The 16,714-nt window shown below is 40.8% G+C and overlaps 1 protein-coding gene across 1 annotated transcript in view; it reads right to left on the bottom strand.

Annotated features, from left to right (window-relative positions):
- CTNNA1 (catenin alpha 1) overlaps window positions 1-16,714 on the bottom strand; it is a 105,550-nt gene that overhangs the window by 11,378 nt on the left and 77,458 nt on the right. The window contains exons 10-14 of the mRNA XM_009273199.1: window positions 12,061-12,217; window positions 6,355-6,555; window positions 5,100-5,251; window positions 2,007-2,117; window positions 293-474 (exon numbers count right to left, since the gene is read on the bottom strand). Coding sequence (XP_009271474.1) covers window positions 293-474; window positions 2,007-2,117; window positions 5,100-5,251; window positions 6,355-6,555; window positions 12,061-12,217 — 803 coding nt within the window. The remainder of the gene's footprint in view (window positions 1-292; window positions 475-2,006; window positions 2,118-5,099; window positions 5,252-6,354; window positions 6,556-12,060; window positions 12,218-16,714) is intronic.

Here is a 16,714-nt window from a genome sequence, read left to right on the forward strand (position 1 = left end):
TATATATATATATATATTTTCCTTGGGACAAAAATCACCCTTAAGAAAGACAGGCAGGCAGGCAGGCAACAACTGCTGTGTACCTATAGATCAATTTAAACAGTTACTACCTCCCAGTCACTGCATAGTAATGCATCTCCCAAGTTAATACACAGGCTTTAATAGGGTAACATTTAAAGGAAATTGTAAGAAGTAAGACTCTTAAGAGTACTTGCAAAATATTTCATTGAAAGGTCAGCATCCCAGCCAGTTCTGAGAGAAGGTGTTGTGTGCACAAATTAAAAAGACTCACCTGGTGAAGTCTGTCATTTCCATCATAATCATACACATTTGTTTTGCCAGAACAATTATGTCATTACCGCTGTCATCCCATTTTGATACTTCAGCATCCAATTTACTCTTTTCTTCCTGGAAGCTTGCGACCTGCTCAGCAATCTTAGCTTTTTGCTCTTGAGGGAGCTGAGCCATGATAGCCTGAAAGAGAGAGTTTCCTTAACATTGCCTTATGCCGCCGCTTGTAGAAGGCTTTTTGGAACATTTCACTAGTAACTGATTTAAGTCATGTAGATGAGGGATAAAGCTTTAATAGCAATCCTCAGCTTTACAGAACCATTTCCTTCCATTTTGAGCCAAAGTTTATGGTCTTTCTTAAGAAAGGGTGCCCAGAAAGACAAACTGACGTCTGAAAGGCGGGCATTCGCACAATAAAATTGTTAGACACCGAACAAGTTTGCCACATATTACCATCCATCAAAGAAAAACTGCATGAAGAGGAGGGACTTGCCTTTTCTACAAAATTTAGGAGTTTTAAAAGGAAGTTCCACTTGGGTATCTTTCAGTGTTGCAATGCACAGAAGAAATACTATGAGTCCCTTTCCTGCAAAAAGCTAGATGTACTATTTTGAAACACGCATACTGAGGAAAAAGTAAGTGAAAATAAAGAGTATGTGCTTACTCCTGAATAAAATCTATTAGACTACGTTCACAGCCTATATGAGGCTCAATACCCTTGCCTTCATAAATATTAGGAGCATTCATGCCTCCAGAAGCAGGTGAAAAGGAGTCTTCAGTACAAAAAAAAGCCTCTGGCAGCAGCCATGCTAAAAGGTAGATTAGAAATGTCTGCATTTAAATAAAAGGGGAGAGAGGGATACAGGAATAGAGAGTGCCTGTACAAGGAAGGAGAGCATAAAAAATACTCTCAGTTAGTATAATTCCAAAGCCAACATGGCAGAAGTTTGATAAATAGGGCCTAGCTACTTCTTGCCTGGTTTCAGGCTAGAAGCTCCTTCACAAAAAAATCTTTCGTGGCACTTTCCCAAGAGTATAAATTGTTATCGATCCAGAAGGGGACGTGTCAACTAAAAACAATAGGTAAGGCCTGTTTTTCGTTCAATGTACTGATTTTAAGGTTTCATCTATTAATGATTATATATTGCCTATCAATGCTTTCATTTTTAACAGTCATAGGAAATGCATTTCCTATGAAATGATTTCATTTTTGAGCTCCTCTCAACATTGTCTTGATTAAATGCTCAGCGGCCAAACACACACCAACATGTGCGTGAGAAGACATTTTGTAAAAAATACCTGAACTGCAGAGCTATCTATTTCTTGCCCACAAACTTAGTATTTGCGTGTTGAAAATAACATTAGTACAATGGAATGATTTGCCCCGTATCTCCCTGCAGGAGCTCAGCTAATTAAACGGCAGTGCCTACGTCTGCGATGTCAAAGTATAAAGTAGTTCATCGGTATTAAAAGGATCTTGATCTTTCAGAACATCCAAAATAAAACACAGACGTTTCTGATGTCCATCAGACCAGCACATGCCGCATTTCGCTTAGCCTCCTTTTCAGAAGAAAACTGGAAACAAAAGAACGCCAGTTTTCTGATCCAACGTTTTCACCACCACCCCCAAAAAATTTAACCTGGATTTTCAAAGCAAGTTGAACTGTTTCTTGAAGGCAGGTCACGGTTTTATAATGCTCAGATTTCTTCCTTACCCTCGCACTTTGTCCAGCAATGAGCTGATCATCTTCAGTCTGAATACTTGTTCTGCTTCGGACGTCGAAATCCTCAGTCTCAAAGTCAGAATCATCCAACTCTTCAGGAGTCTGAGGAGAGAGTAATTCAGTCAGAGTCAAACAATAGATTTCATGGCTCTAAAAATCAACAAGAATATTGTTTTTCAAGCAGAGAGAATGGAAATAAATGAAGGTAAAAATTATTCCATGTTTTCAACAAAAAGGTAAATATAAGGACTGTATCCAGCTTGTGAACACGTGTGATAATATATGCTTGACTGCTCATGTTAAACACCATAGGGATCCTCAAAATTTCGTACCAGTAACTAAACATCTGAGATTTGTCAGGACACTAACACACTCAGGATTTCAAACACAGAAAAAAGTTTTTGAAAAATGAACAATTTTTTTGCAACTTGGTTAAATGTAAAAGCTTCACTTGAGATTCTGAAGCTAAAATTAGAGATTTGTCGGACACTAACACACTCAGGATTTGAAACACAGAAAAAAGTTTTTGAAAAATGAACAATTTTTTTGCAACTTGGTTAAATGTAAAAGCTTCACTTGAGATTCTGAAGCTAAAATTACACCAGCTTTAAGGCCTGGTTCAAAACCACAGACGTCGTCTTTAGCACAATTATGAATCAAAGCATCGACTAAATTAACAACAGATAAAACATATCAAAATTTATTCTTATCCCCCAGGAAAAGCTGGAAATTTTTAGCTAGTAAGGGCCAGCATTTATGCTGTAGGCTAAACACATCTGACCTAGTTCCTGCTTGCCTAGGATTTATTTTTGCTACTGCCAGTCTGTAGCTGGCAAACTTTTTATAAAGCTTATCAAGTTTAAACAGCATGTTTGTCAAAATACTACATCTTTGCCTAGAGTGGCACTTCATGACTATTTTGCAGAGCTGGATCAACAAAGAACTTCACTGATAAATGCAATAAATTGTGATTAACAGACAAGATGCAAATAAAGTCCCTGTTCTTCATATTTCTTTCTTATGATTCGAATTTTACAAACTTGTTTTCCAATACAGACACCTTGAGATACAGTGAAAATAAAGATGGATATGCAAAATAGTTGCCAAAAAGCAAAGGTGAGTATGCTGACAATCAAGAACTAGGGTATTTCAGCCACCATCTCCTCTCCATGCCTTGAAGAACAGAGTATATTCACAAAATCAGCATAAGGACATATACTAATAAATAGCTCAGCGTATCAATATTTAAAAAATTTTAAAAAATCAAAGAAAACAGTTCTGCTGCATCTTTAGAAACTGTTTATGATTCTCAAGCCCCCTTCTCTTCCCATCCATCCCGAAGCCCAAACAACCTGAAGTATACAAAGTGTAATTCTGCCTTTCAACCTGTCATCAAGAGCAAAAACTCCTCTCGGGGGGTGATGAGAGATTGCCTGGGGATCAGGGAGGAAAAAGCTTTACTTCAATAACCTACAGATAGAGTAAGATTTTAGTTTTGAAAATACACTGCATAAATGCAAAAATTAGGGTGTTTGAGTGACTTTTCCTTCTGGTTCCTGTAAAAAACAAGTGCCACCGGACAAAGTTTCAAGTGAAACAGCTTGTTTGCCCCAGCCGAGCTTAGCAGCAGCCCCCTGCGAGCGTGGTTACTCCTGTGGTCCAGTTTGAGACAATGCCCTGGAGAAGTGATGGCCTGGCATCTCCATTTGGATGACTCTCTTATCCTAAATACATTCTAGACCTTACAGCCCTTTGGACAACAAATACTAACATTTTAACTTTTTTATAGGTCACTGGTATGTCACCAGTGAGCTGCCGTTAGCTACTGGCAGCTGCGATAAAGCCGTGGCACTCTGACATCAGAGACACGGCGCAAGGAGAAACGTCAGGATTCCTGGCATCGCCAGCTCGGCTAATTACTGACGACGTGGAATTGGCAGTCATACTTTCATATCCTGAATAACAGGGACTTTAGCGGGGGGTGAATCAATTTAGTTTGTCTGCATAGCAGGAAAGCACTGATATCTTCATCTAACATTGCTTGTCTATAAATCCTGAGCTTAAGTTTGAAAAAAATTATACGGAGAGCACATATGTGGTTGTCAGCTTTTCTTCTGATTTTCCATCTGATTCTTTGCTTTAAGCAGCAAACATGGAAGACACTGTTGCAATGGTTACTATAATCACATATATTCTGGGGCTGTACGTCCTCAATTTACTTATCACCAAAATGTATCTGCCATGGTTACCGTTCTGAAAGATGAAGACAGTTTCTCCGCAAGGCGTTTGAGTCAGAGGGGTACAAGGAAAAAAGAAAAAAAAGTAATAAAGTAATTTGTTTGTGTCTGGCTCCTGCCCATTTTTACCACGCTAAGATTCAAGGAGTATGCCCACAGGTCAGCCTCAACCATAACTTTCTTTTCTGCATCCCTTCAATCAACTGCAGGAGCCCTTCTGCATCTTCCCCACACGCCTACCAGTCTAACGCTGCCTGACCTACCAGAAATTAGGACTTCCAAGTCACACTCACTGCACCTGAAACATGCAAGCACAGAAGAGATAAAGCCTCTGTGAACCGGTCCCTGTTTACTGAGGCTAGCCAATTAACGAATTACATGCTCTAGGAACTACACACTGAACTCATCTAAACCTGTTTTTGACTAACTAGCATTAATTCCCCAAATTTACTTAATAAAGAGCCATCAGGTTTTATTTCTAAGCTCTCAAACCATCAAAAAGCATCTACAGTTAAGAATCCACTTGCTGTTGTTAAATCAAAGGTCACTGATTTTAGCACATTAACAAGCAAGGCATTAACATGATATTACAAAAGATGCGTGAAGGGTATTTAGCATCACAACTCTGGCTATCATTGATGCTCAGATCCGTTTAATGAATTTGAATCAAAACATACTTCTGAAGTACTCCACAGAGCGATTAGCAGTTTTTAAGACAGAATGTTAATATGAGCTAAACAAAAATCTTACGCTGCCTGCTCTCAATAAAACTGATGCATGTCAGTTCAATAGAGGTGGGGGAAAGTGAGCAGAAAAACAGAAAGCTGTTTAAGTAAGTTATGCTCACCCGGATCATCAGTACGGCTTTCCTGATATCTCGTATTCCGTCATACACCAGTCGCGAAGCATCGATAAATTCGTTTTCATCCATTGGCTGAGCAGGGTCTGAACTCAGTGCTTCCACAGCAGCTTCTACTTGCTCAGTAAACCGCGGCATAACTGAATTAAGAACACAAAATAAGAGTCAGTCCCCACCCCAGTGCCATTTTCTGTGTGTGTGTGTGCGCCTCGTTGTTAACTATCACTGGAAACTCTGCAGTGGTTCCATTTAAATTCAAAACCTTTGTTATAGAAGGACACCAATACTGTAGCTCAAGTCTTACGTTCACTTCAATTTCTGTTTACTCTACTGCTATTTGGTTTTTTCCCCCTTAGCCAGTGAAAAGTTTATCACACCCTTCTAGTGGACAAGGAGAAAACACCTGGGGAAGCAGTTAGAATCTATGGGATAAAATATTAAGCATTTGTTTACTATTCCCTGTAGATGTACACCATTTTGGGGGAAAAAAATAATATTACCACGACAAAGCTCAAGTTTAACAAGGCACTGGAAGCGGGCAGGTTGCACTGCTGTACTTCAGTGACTCACTGCACCCCAGGAAGAACATCACAGAACCATTTACAGTCTGTTTGCTTCTTCAGTGTCACCCTTGATTCTTCATCACAGTTGTAATTAAAGCAAACCCAACAACTAATAGTTGGCACAGCACTCATTGAAGCAAGCAGAATCATTCCTTACCCTATATGGATGTTACCAGCTAGCTCACAGGAAACACCCTAATTTCTCGTTTAGGGGTGGCTGACTACAACCTACAATGTTTCTTTAACTGTTGAAGATATTTTACAAAATTTACCCTAATACTATTACCCAGAATTTACTCTACTGGGCCAATAGGCAGAAATCTTCTTTCTGGAACCTGAGCACTGACAGAGGCTGGTACAATACTGCAAGATGACCAGCATAACTTTCAAGCCCTGTCTCACTGTTTGGGACTCATTCCCCAGTGTTTTAGCTTTCTACAGCTCAGTCAATGACAGCAAGCACATTCAGGGAGACCTTGCGCACTGCTGAGTTTTAAGCCAGTCAACACAGCAAAATTACATTTCTCATTTTGCAACAGCTCTGCAAATAACTCCCACTAATTTTCATTATAGTATGTAAATGGAGCCTTTAATAGATTTCACAGGTACATTACTATCCAGTTGCCCGTGCGCTTGTAAGCAGTATGAATTCAGGGATCTTGGGAGTAACCAACTCTTACCTGTGTTGGACAGTAACTTAGTTGCTTCCAACACCTTCTCAGTGTAGACTCCAGGTTCGTAGTTATCCATTTCAGAAGTGACAACATGAATGACTCTAGCAGCACGTCCTCGAATTGCACCAGCTGTGCGGTCTAAACCATCAACATCTTTTTCTTGGAGAGCAATCACACATTTGTTTACATCTTCTAAAATATGATTCTCTGGTGGTAAAAGAAGGAGGATTTAGATGGTAATGTCTTCTTTTCTGTTGCAGTCATCAGCATTGCAATTTCTCAGTTTGCAACCTGCTCTATGAACCTCCAGTGAGATGCTGTAAAGCATTAATTTTTAAGCTTGCTATGACCAGTGAACAGCTGACCTTCCCAACCAGGTGTCAAAAAACCCCATCAGTCCATTCACCTACTGGCATCCACACTTCTTGCCCCTGTTTGTACTCGATTTGACCAAGAGAAAAGCTCAGTTCAGCTGCATTCTCCCCTAACGTGTTTCTTTCCATATTCCTCCCCTGGACTGCCAAAGCCCTTATTGCAAATATTTGCAAGCCACTCCCCCGTCATTCCACGTGCGTGGGGTGATGAGGCACCCTCCCCAGTGCCACACCTAATCCACTCAGCCCTCTAATAGACTGGGGCGCTTGTTGCACGTTCCTAGCTTCCTACATAGTGTTTTCCGACAACCACACACATACCACCAGAGAATATTAAACTGTTAGTCCTCCATCAAATTTAAGACATACAACATATGCAGTGATTTATGCAGAAAGCGTTCCAGCGACAGAGTACTCATTGCCTCCTAAGAAAACAGAAAATAAAGCCAGGACCTCTGTCTGTAATTCACTTTTAGAATATACATTTTTCTTTCTTACCCAGAGATATTTTCCCCCATTTATCAAGTCCAAGAGGCCCAAAACGTGTAAAAACCCCTAAGAGATTTCTGAAGATGCCTAAAGAGGTTGGGATCCTCATTTGGGGAAACCTACCCAAAAGGTCTTCCAAACACTGTTAGAGACCTCTTTAATATATCAGTACCATCGCTTTGACATTGCTATCCGACATCAGCATTTGTGCTGCTTGGTAAGAAACCAACTTGGAAACATTTCTGCTCTGTCACTTAAAACCAGAGTTACTTACCATTGACTTAATCATGCTACACTGCCAAGCCGTGCCACTGAAGTGGCTTTTATTCCCTACGCAGGTAGTAAAAGAGCCATTTTGCAAGAGTTTGTAGAGACGAGAAACACATAGAGTTGACTGATAGGGATTTGTATAAACTGGCTGAAAGGATTGCTGCTGGAAGAGTTACGCTTAATTTACATAAAATTAACAGAGCCAGGTGCAATATTGCGAGACTTCTGTAAGCAACCTGGACAAAAATTAACTTGTGAAACACCTCTGAAGCAACTCAGCCTGAACAAGTTCAGCTGAGGGCAGAATATGGCCCTAAGAGAGAAGCGCAGGTTCATTAGTGATTTGACAAGCCAGTGAGCAGGCAGCCAAGGTACAAGAGCTGCAGCAAGGAGCACGCAGAGTTTTGGTATTTAAAGCAAGTTTACTGTTGCAAGTTGCAACAGTAAAAAGAAAAAGCATCGGCGTCAGGCCAAAACACAGACTGTTTATTGCTTGAATTCCTTAATGAATAAATTAAGCCACAGACCATTTAAAAGCCTCTTTGGATTATATGAACTTTAATAAAAGGCATGGACAAAATGAGGATGAATATTTAAAAGCCTGCTGATCATTTAATGTCTTTTGTAGATGCAAAGTTGCCAGAAAGATGCTTCTATGGAAAGATAATCCCTCACGGGGCAGCCTGCAAGGGGCCCTGGGGAAGTACAGGACTGCCAGGTGCATCTACTCTGGTTATACTCTCCAGCTGGATGATAACAAATCAGATTTGACACTGTTCTGTGTGCTTGTATATACACACACTGCTACCTGTCCTACAGGCATATGGACCACAAGTGTCTGGCACAAAACTCCATCTGCTGAGGCCGGGGTGGCAGAGCCCAAGAAATGGTGATGCACGGGTTCACCACCAGTACCTTTGGGGACGTGGTAACGCCGTCCTGCATCAAAGATAACAGCCTTCCTGCTGCTGAGCTGGAGAAAAATCTCACAGCAATAGAATATAACATGGAGTATAACGCAGGCAACGTCAAAGGGATCTTGTCCTACCAAAATAACTACAGGGAAAGTATGGCATGGTTTGGCAACTAGGTAAGAGGAAAGCCATTTTTTTCCAATAAAAATTATTTTTAGAGCAAACAAGGAAATACATAAAACTGTGAAAAGGTAACAGAATTAAAAGTCCCCCACAGCTGTCAATCCTCAATCCACCCCCACCAAACACCTTCCACCTCCACCCACCTCCCCATTAAAGGGATTAAGAAATCCTTTTCCAAACATCCTAAGAAGTCTGCGAGGGAGTCTGGGGGCTACAGGAGATCACAACCTAAGAGCAACAGTCAGGAGATAAAGCCACAGATGCATAAATATAACTCTGCTTCTCTGCTGTGTCCCCTGTGGAAAGTCTTAGAACAATTTCCATGCTGGACCCTCTCTTGACGAGGGACACTGGAGGAACCAGGTCAAGCAGCAGTGTCAGTAGACATGGTTATGGAACAAATATTGAGTGTTCATACACTTGTAAATACAGTATTCAACTTGTAATGAAGAAGGACAATCATCGGGCCCAGGCAATATGCATCCGGAGGCTCTTAAGACAAAATAGCTCCGCTGTGATGGGCAGTCTCTCGTGTAAACCTCTGTCAGCAGCAGAGGAACAGAAGGCAGCAAATTGAATGATTTTTTTAGAGGGTTTCAAGGGAGATCCAGGTAATTTCAGAACACTGAATTTGACAATTACACAGTCCTATCAGCAACTGCTCTAAAGAGCAGAGATAGTGGGCACACAAACACACCCAGAGTGCTTAGGGAAGGCACTGACAAGAGGGATAAGAATTACAGAAGGTAGAGAAGAGCTTTGACATGAGAAATAATGAAACAGGCAAAGACTCAGCAGTCAAGAAAGAGGTGACTGGCTAAGTGTACAACAGAAGTCTGTACATTTACAAACAGCATGAAGAAAGCGAGGAGGGAAAAAACCTCTTCACTATCTTCTGCTACAACTAGGGGCATCAAATGAAGCAAATTGGCAACACTGCAAAAACGAGGAGGTGGTTCACACAGAGCACAGTTAAGCTGTGAATTTTGCACAGGATGATGGGAATGCCAGTGGTTTATAATGGTCAGAAGAGCAACTAACACAAGCTTAAATGAGAAAAATCTGTCAAGGACTGTTCAGTAGATAGCACCTCTGATGCTGGAGCTCCCTGAGCTGCAAATCACTCATGGTTGGGAGCATATACGAAAGATCTTCAGTCTACAGGACTCCTCTGCTATTAATCTCCCATGCACTGACAATTAGCCACTGCCAGACCGTTGTCCTAACTCAACAGGGCCTTTCTCATGCTACGCCCTTCATAAAATGTTGTAATCTGCAAGCTTATCTGCAACACTGTGCATTTAAGTATCCTTATTCTTGTACGATATTCTGCTATTATCTAAACCCAACATCTCTTTCATCAAGCCTTTACTTGTGCATAATTAACACAATTCTGTGGCATAAGCTGAACAATGAAGCATACACTTCATGATGGACAGCACAACACGTTGTAGGAATGTGCTATTATACACACACACACAGAGACCCACAAGGACACTTTTTAAGTCTGCTTACATCCCAGTTGGTAACTGATAAAACCCTACTATGCACAAACATCCTAATAACCCCAAACAGAACCTGGTATAAATCATACTCGTCATGATTTTATCTGAAGAGATGTTTAGACTTTTAGCAGACGAATTGGAGTTGTGGCATTTATATGGAAAACATTTATCACAGTTCAAACAAATAATATTTAAAGCAATATTTATTGCTTTAATATTTTTCTAACATCTCTTTGATAACGCAGCACATACAAATAATTGCGTCTGAAGTAGTCTCAAACTACAGCATTTCCATGGCATCATTTTGGGTGGCAAGCACACACTCGAGGTGAACTCTCTCCTGAGTCAGCCTGTCGCTGCCTCAGAAAAGAAGCGTTCCCTGCTTATTGCCAAGCTCTTGAAACTCTTTAGAGCAACTCAGCAGTGGGCCAACACCATAACCTCTCCCCTCAAAAGCAGAGTACCCATCTCCTCGAATGACCTATACGAGGATGGAGACCACTCAGTTCCAGTGGCTCAACCCATTTTGAGCCACATCTGTAAGTGAAATACAGTAAGGCAGCTTTATACAGACCACGTTTTCACAGACTAACAGCTTTTTCTCTTTAAAATGTTTTGTACACTTGTGGGCAAACGCCAAGTGGAGCCGTGAACTTCAGCACACAATTCTCTCTAAATATATTTCCCCAGAAATAGGCTCCTTGCAGCTGTGCAATTTCAACTACTGCTGCAACGACAAGCACGCAGACAGATACAAAGAATGAGGACGTTCAATTGCCTAATAAGTTTATGCTAACTCATTGCAAAGAAAATTTTTATTCAGAACCCAGGGAACCACAATACAATATGTATGATAATACAGGTGACTCACTGTAGAAACATTACTTCGGGGTTTTTTTGTTTTGGGTTTGTTTTTTTTTTTTTTATATTAAAAAAAAAAAATAAAAAAAAAAAAAAAAGATGTATTTTACTTCAGGCCTGCAAGTTTTTGTCTACATTTCCTAGATATGTTCACCCGGTACTTCTGATGCCACACATCTTCCTGTGAAATCTCTCTTTACAATCAGAGTTTTTAGGTCACTTGAGATGCCCAAGCCTATTTGCACCAGGAAAATTAGACCCTCAGTTTGTAGTGGTAATTTGTGAACACTATTGCAGACACAATTCACGTGGTTATATCACCGTGTCTTCTGACTAGAGCAGAATTAGAGGATTTGGAAATAAAAATGCCCCCCTTATTTCTAGGTCACAGCAGCTAATAGTGAGTCTTTAACAATGATGCTGATAAAACATATTATCTTGGCAAGCGCTTTGCCAAATGGAATTATTAATCTATTATAATTATCTGTATTTTTTAAAAACTTTAAAAACTTTACTAAAGCTGACATGGTTAAAAAGATTCACAGAACATTTTCTATAGGAACAGTTTTATTTTAATTAACTTGTACGACCATGGTTTGACATTCATTTTTGTTTACATAAGAGTCTAAGGTGAATTGAGGGATCGTCTTTTTGCTAGTTCATAACTTGAACATAAACGTATTCTATTTCCCCCAGTGTTACCGGTGATGTCTGTTTACAGTAGTTAGATAGTAATTCATTGGTAGTTCAGCTAGCAATTCAAAATCTTGAGACATAAAGTGTCTTTTGCTATGTTTAAGCTGATCTGTCTACTGACATGTAAATATATACATTTATGCATGCACACGCCGTAAGTGCAATGACAGGTTTCTACAGTACCTGCTGAACTAAACTATCGCTGTTTTCATGCTATAAAAATACTTCTTCTTGTGCCAAGATCTCATGCTCTATTTTCACATCTCGCTCGGTAGAAGATGATGCTTGCCAGGTGAAGTGTACCAACACCATCCCTTCCAAAAACCCGAGAAGACTCCAGAACATGTGTAGAAACCACCCGTTTCCAGGAATAAGCTCAGTTATGAGAAAGATTATTTCTGAGATCGAACCCCTGATTACCTGATACAGCCAGGAAGTCATCAATGGAAGTGATGTCATCGACAGCATCCGTCAGCACGCGGACTTGCTTCTCCCACTGCTCTTTGAAGAGGTCCATGTTTTCTTGAGCCAGCTTGCTTTGGGGTTTAGCAGCCAGAGCCAGTGCAGCATTAATGACCTGTAAAACACCTCTGGATTTTTAAAACATACCCTTAACGAAACAATTAGTTTCCATATGTTTATCCAATGAACTCAACAGCAAACAAAGCAAGTTTAATAAGTTGTCAGGAACTTGATGTTTAAACACAAAAGTGTTTATTCTGTTGCTCTCACATCCAACTCATACTTGCTTCCACATTTATTATGGTTAGTTATTAGAAGCAAAAACACTTGGCAAGTATTCATACGAGCTAGCTTCACCTTTCTTTAACAGCTCATGTTAAAAAGGTGTTGCTCTCTGAGCACAAGTTGTGTTGTTAAATATTTTAGACAAGATGACATTTAGTACACTGGAGGCTGCATTTCCTAAGCTACTCGCCGGAACCTGAGAAAAAAGGTCAAAAAAGGATTAATCTTACACAGTCTGAAGTAGAAACAATATGCAAAGACAAAATTTATCTTCTTTTCCTTAAAGCTTTACTCTATACCTTACCAGTAATTGCTATAGTACCTTAAGATTTCTGTTATGGTAGAAGAGCTAGATTAGCCAGGGAACAGGAGGAGAGGATACTATTTGATGCTCCTCCTGAACACCCCCCTACTAATTTTCTTCTAACCCCAAGGCTCTAATTTACTCCAGATCCTTGTTTTTCTATGCAGAACAAATGCTACACATACTGCTAGGTAACAAAGTTTAAGCTGTGCCAACTCATTGATCAGTTAAATGACCAAAACCGCCTCTTTGGGTGTGGGAAGAAAGCAATCTCAAAAGCCTGCTCCTGTTCTTGCTGCACTACGCTCCAGCAGAATGACCTGGAAACGTGCCAGGCATGAGAAACCATCCGCAGTCAGACCGGCATGACACTCCTAACCTTGTTTTCAGGCACCTGAGAGTTAGAGCTAATTAACTTATAAATCTAATGTGTAATTTTTCTTCTCTACTTTAGGACCATATTAATTTCACAAAGTTGCCGGACAAAACACGCAAGCACCAGATGTTCCTGGTTTTCCAAAATCTACTTTCTCTACCTGCTTCATTTAAAAGTGTCACAAAGCATTTAAAAAAATATACAACTCACTAAACACGGAAACGATGGTGATGTCAAAGATATCACGATGGCACTGAATGAATCAGGCAGGAGAAGGAGGCTGATTCACCCGAGGGATGCTAGAAATTAGCAGTGACTGAGGAAAATCCACAGAAAAGCTATACTGCTCTCCATGCTACCATCCTGCCTCTGGAGATGGAGGCTGCAAGTCTGGGTCACAAATCAAAATGAGCTCGATGGGTTTGATAACACAGACAAATGCGAGAAACAATTTGGCACGAGCTGCAATCTGTTCAGGAGACCCCCGGGGATGAAACACGCCTTTGAACCCTGGCAATAATGACAGTGTCCCCGTCCTTCATGAAGAACATGGGGTCCTCTGCTGTTTCCCCTTCCTCAAACCAGACACTGAAGTCACATCTTCTGTGTAGGCAGCTGCAGTAATCAGGATGTCCCTTCAAGAGAGACCTGCTGCCAGCCACGGTGCACGTTGCTCTGCTACCCTCACACTGCCCATTAAGAATATGGTTCTCAAGTCCTGGAAGCCCCGAAAAACACCTTGCAACACCTGAGAAAATGATGTTTAAAAATTTAAAATCAAACAGAAATAGAGGTCCTCTGCTCAAGAGCCCTGCTTCTTAAGTCTCGCTGACACCATTTCTTGCCCCAGTCTGACTGATGTAATGAATTATCCACCTATCAATCAAAATCTAGATATCCGAAGTTTTATGAAGGTGAATCCAAATAACAAGTGTAAAACAGACAATGCTCCAGAAATCTGCTCTCAGCTTTTATCCTGCTAGTAACTAACTACTGAGACAGAGAAGACGGTAATACCAAAGGTCAGGACATTTTCTCCTGCTCTCTTCTAGCTACCGTGGCTAATATCAGATATGAAAACATCCTTTAAGCACTGAGACAGGTCAGCATTAATGCTGAAGGAACATATGGCCTGTGTACCTGCGTGATGTATGTCTGGACAGCAGCAGCTGTCTGAACAATTAATCTTTGTCAACAGCATGTGTCCAACCCCAGATGCCCACCTTAAGCAACTCTTCACATGTAATAGAAGAGCTGTCATAGATAGAGGGCTCTGCAAAGCACTCAAGAAACTCAAACAGGGCGTCATCACTAAATCCAAATGCAGGAGGCACAAGCTGCACCATTGTCCTCCCAACAGGCAGCTTGTCCAACTGAAAAAAGGAAATTTTTTTGTACAACAGCAAAAACGCATGGCCAAGGCAAACCTATTTTAAAAAAATGGCCAAGCAAAACCAGCATGTAAGATCTCCCTTACAAGCAGACATGTCTTGCATTTAGAAAGCAGCCAGCAGTACCAGAGATGAGGACAACCTGGTGGGGAAATCGAAGGCTATCGAGTGTCACTGTGGAACTAAAGACAAACTACAGCTTAGGACACCCATGCAGGTGTGTGTGCGCTCAGGAAGAAATTGAAGACAGCAGATGCAGCTCAACAGCCCTTTTTTGTAGCACATACTCTATCTCCGTGAGCAAAGTGGTTCCAACTTTCTGTTTTAGCAGGGGTGATCAGACCCTTCACTCTGCCAAGTATGTACAGCTTCGCATTTACGTAGGCAAGTTACCCCGGACACGTCTCACAGGTCTGCTTGGGGTAATGTCCCAGGGATTACTGACAAAACCCTGCAAATTATCTCTTCCAGTAAATATGCTCTTACATGATGCCTGGTATCCAGTACAGAGCGACTGATTTATTTTCCAACAGATGCTTAGATAGTCATGGGAAAAGTACAGGGATGCTGGATATTAAATAATCTGTGTGTGTAGCAGGACTACGATTCCTTTATTATCTAAAAATGAACACTTGGGGGGAGGGGGGAAGGGACTGATTAAAGTACACTATTGCTTCTCCAAAAAACATCAAGCATTGGGCAATTAATTTAAAATATGAGTAACTTACAGGAAGAAGAGAGAGAGATATATAGTTCAAAAAATTGGAAGAACATGGCCAGACTACCTGAAATGTAGCAGCTTCCATGTAAAACATTTGGCAATTTCAGGGAAATATTCTGTATTTCAGAGCTTTTCAAAATGCTGCCAGAGCACTGTGATCACAATGACTCACTGAAGTCGTATAAAGAAAAGAATCAAACAGGGACATTTTGAGACTATCCAGAAGGAAATGAAGCATGGCAAGAAAACACACTATTTTTATCGGTGCTTTGTTTCATGTTGCAATTGCAATGTTCAAGTCAGACAGCCCAATGCTCGATAACGTGGTTCCAGCAAGTTACTTGGAGTTGCTCTGCTCCGCCTCGCAGCTTCCCGCGGCAGCAGCCAGGACTTGGCAACACACACCCCAAGATCAGGGAGGCTTAGGATTCAAAAGATTTGCAATTGATGTCTCAATCTGTACCTCAGATCCTCTTCTCGTGTCTTTCATGGGAAGAACCTGCCGCTTTTTTTTAAATTTTCCCTATTGGAACTAAAGATGTCAGACTGAATTTATAGATTTATACCTTTGCAGGGCAGGACTCCCCAAGGTTCCCTGAAGAGTGACTTCTACCTGGGTTACAAGACTGCGGCTACTTTGCCCAGAAGCTCTCTTAAAAAGCACAGCTATTCCAGGACAGAAAACACCTTAACCTTAGATATACTTGTGGGTAAATTAAAGACACTGGGTCACACAGAATTAATTCTTTTAGGTTTAACTTAGGATGGCTTCCAGCCTCACCTTTATAGCACTCCATCTGAAAGACTGATAGAGGCTAGAAGAAAGCTCTTATACATGGTGGTGCTCCTACAAAGAACAGTTTTGAACACTTGGCTGGCATGGCCAAAGGAAGAAGCATCACTTGGGAGAAGAAAACTATCACCTACTTATTTTGCATTGCAATCCCTACCCGTTATAGCTTAATATAGTCTCAGTGCACGCAATGTCTGTAAGCCACGTAACTCTCCATTTCAATGGCTATAAGCACTTTTCCTTTTTTGCCTCAGTCTTTCTGATAGGGACTTTTTGCTCTTTACAGGAGACTGTTCTTTGTGCAGCTGGTTTAACTTTGCCCTGTTTCCTGTCGTATTGGTTTTAGGATGCTACTGTGCCACGACAAGGAGAAGATTTTCAGTTTCAAAAGCTCTAAAACAAACGCCCAGTCCTCTCCCCTCTCCTCACGACACACCTTTTCTTTACAACCAAAATATCTGCTGTTCCTACGTAACTCACTTCTTTTTTGCTTTTAAATAAAGATCTTAATTTACCAGCTTTCTTGTGGCATTTGGGGAATGAGTTGGAAAGTAGCTCCACGACCTTCAAACCTTCAAACTTACTTTGCATTTGTAAAAAAAAAAAGCTAAAAACACAAGCACCCACCCATCAGCTATGATTTCGGGGACAGAGAAAAAAAGGGACATGCACAAATCAAAGCCCCAGCTGGGATGTGAAAAATCAGTTTTATTCTGGAGTGGGTGAAAGGGAACTTGTCAAG

This window comes from Aptenodytes forsteri, unplaced genomic scaffold (assembly GCF_000699145.1).
Source record: "Aptenodytes forsteri isolate BGI_AS27 unplaced genomic scaffold, ASM69914v1 Scaffold351, whole genome shotgun sequence".
In the NCBI taxonomy this organism is placed as follows: domain Eukaryota; kingdom Metazoa; phylum Chordata; class Aves; order Sphenisciformes; family Spheniscidae; genus Aptenodytes; species Aptenodytes forsteri.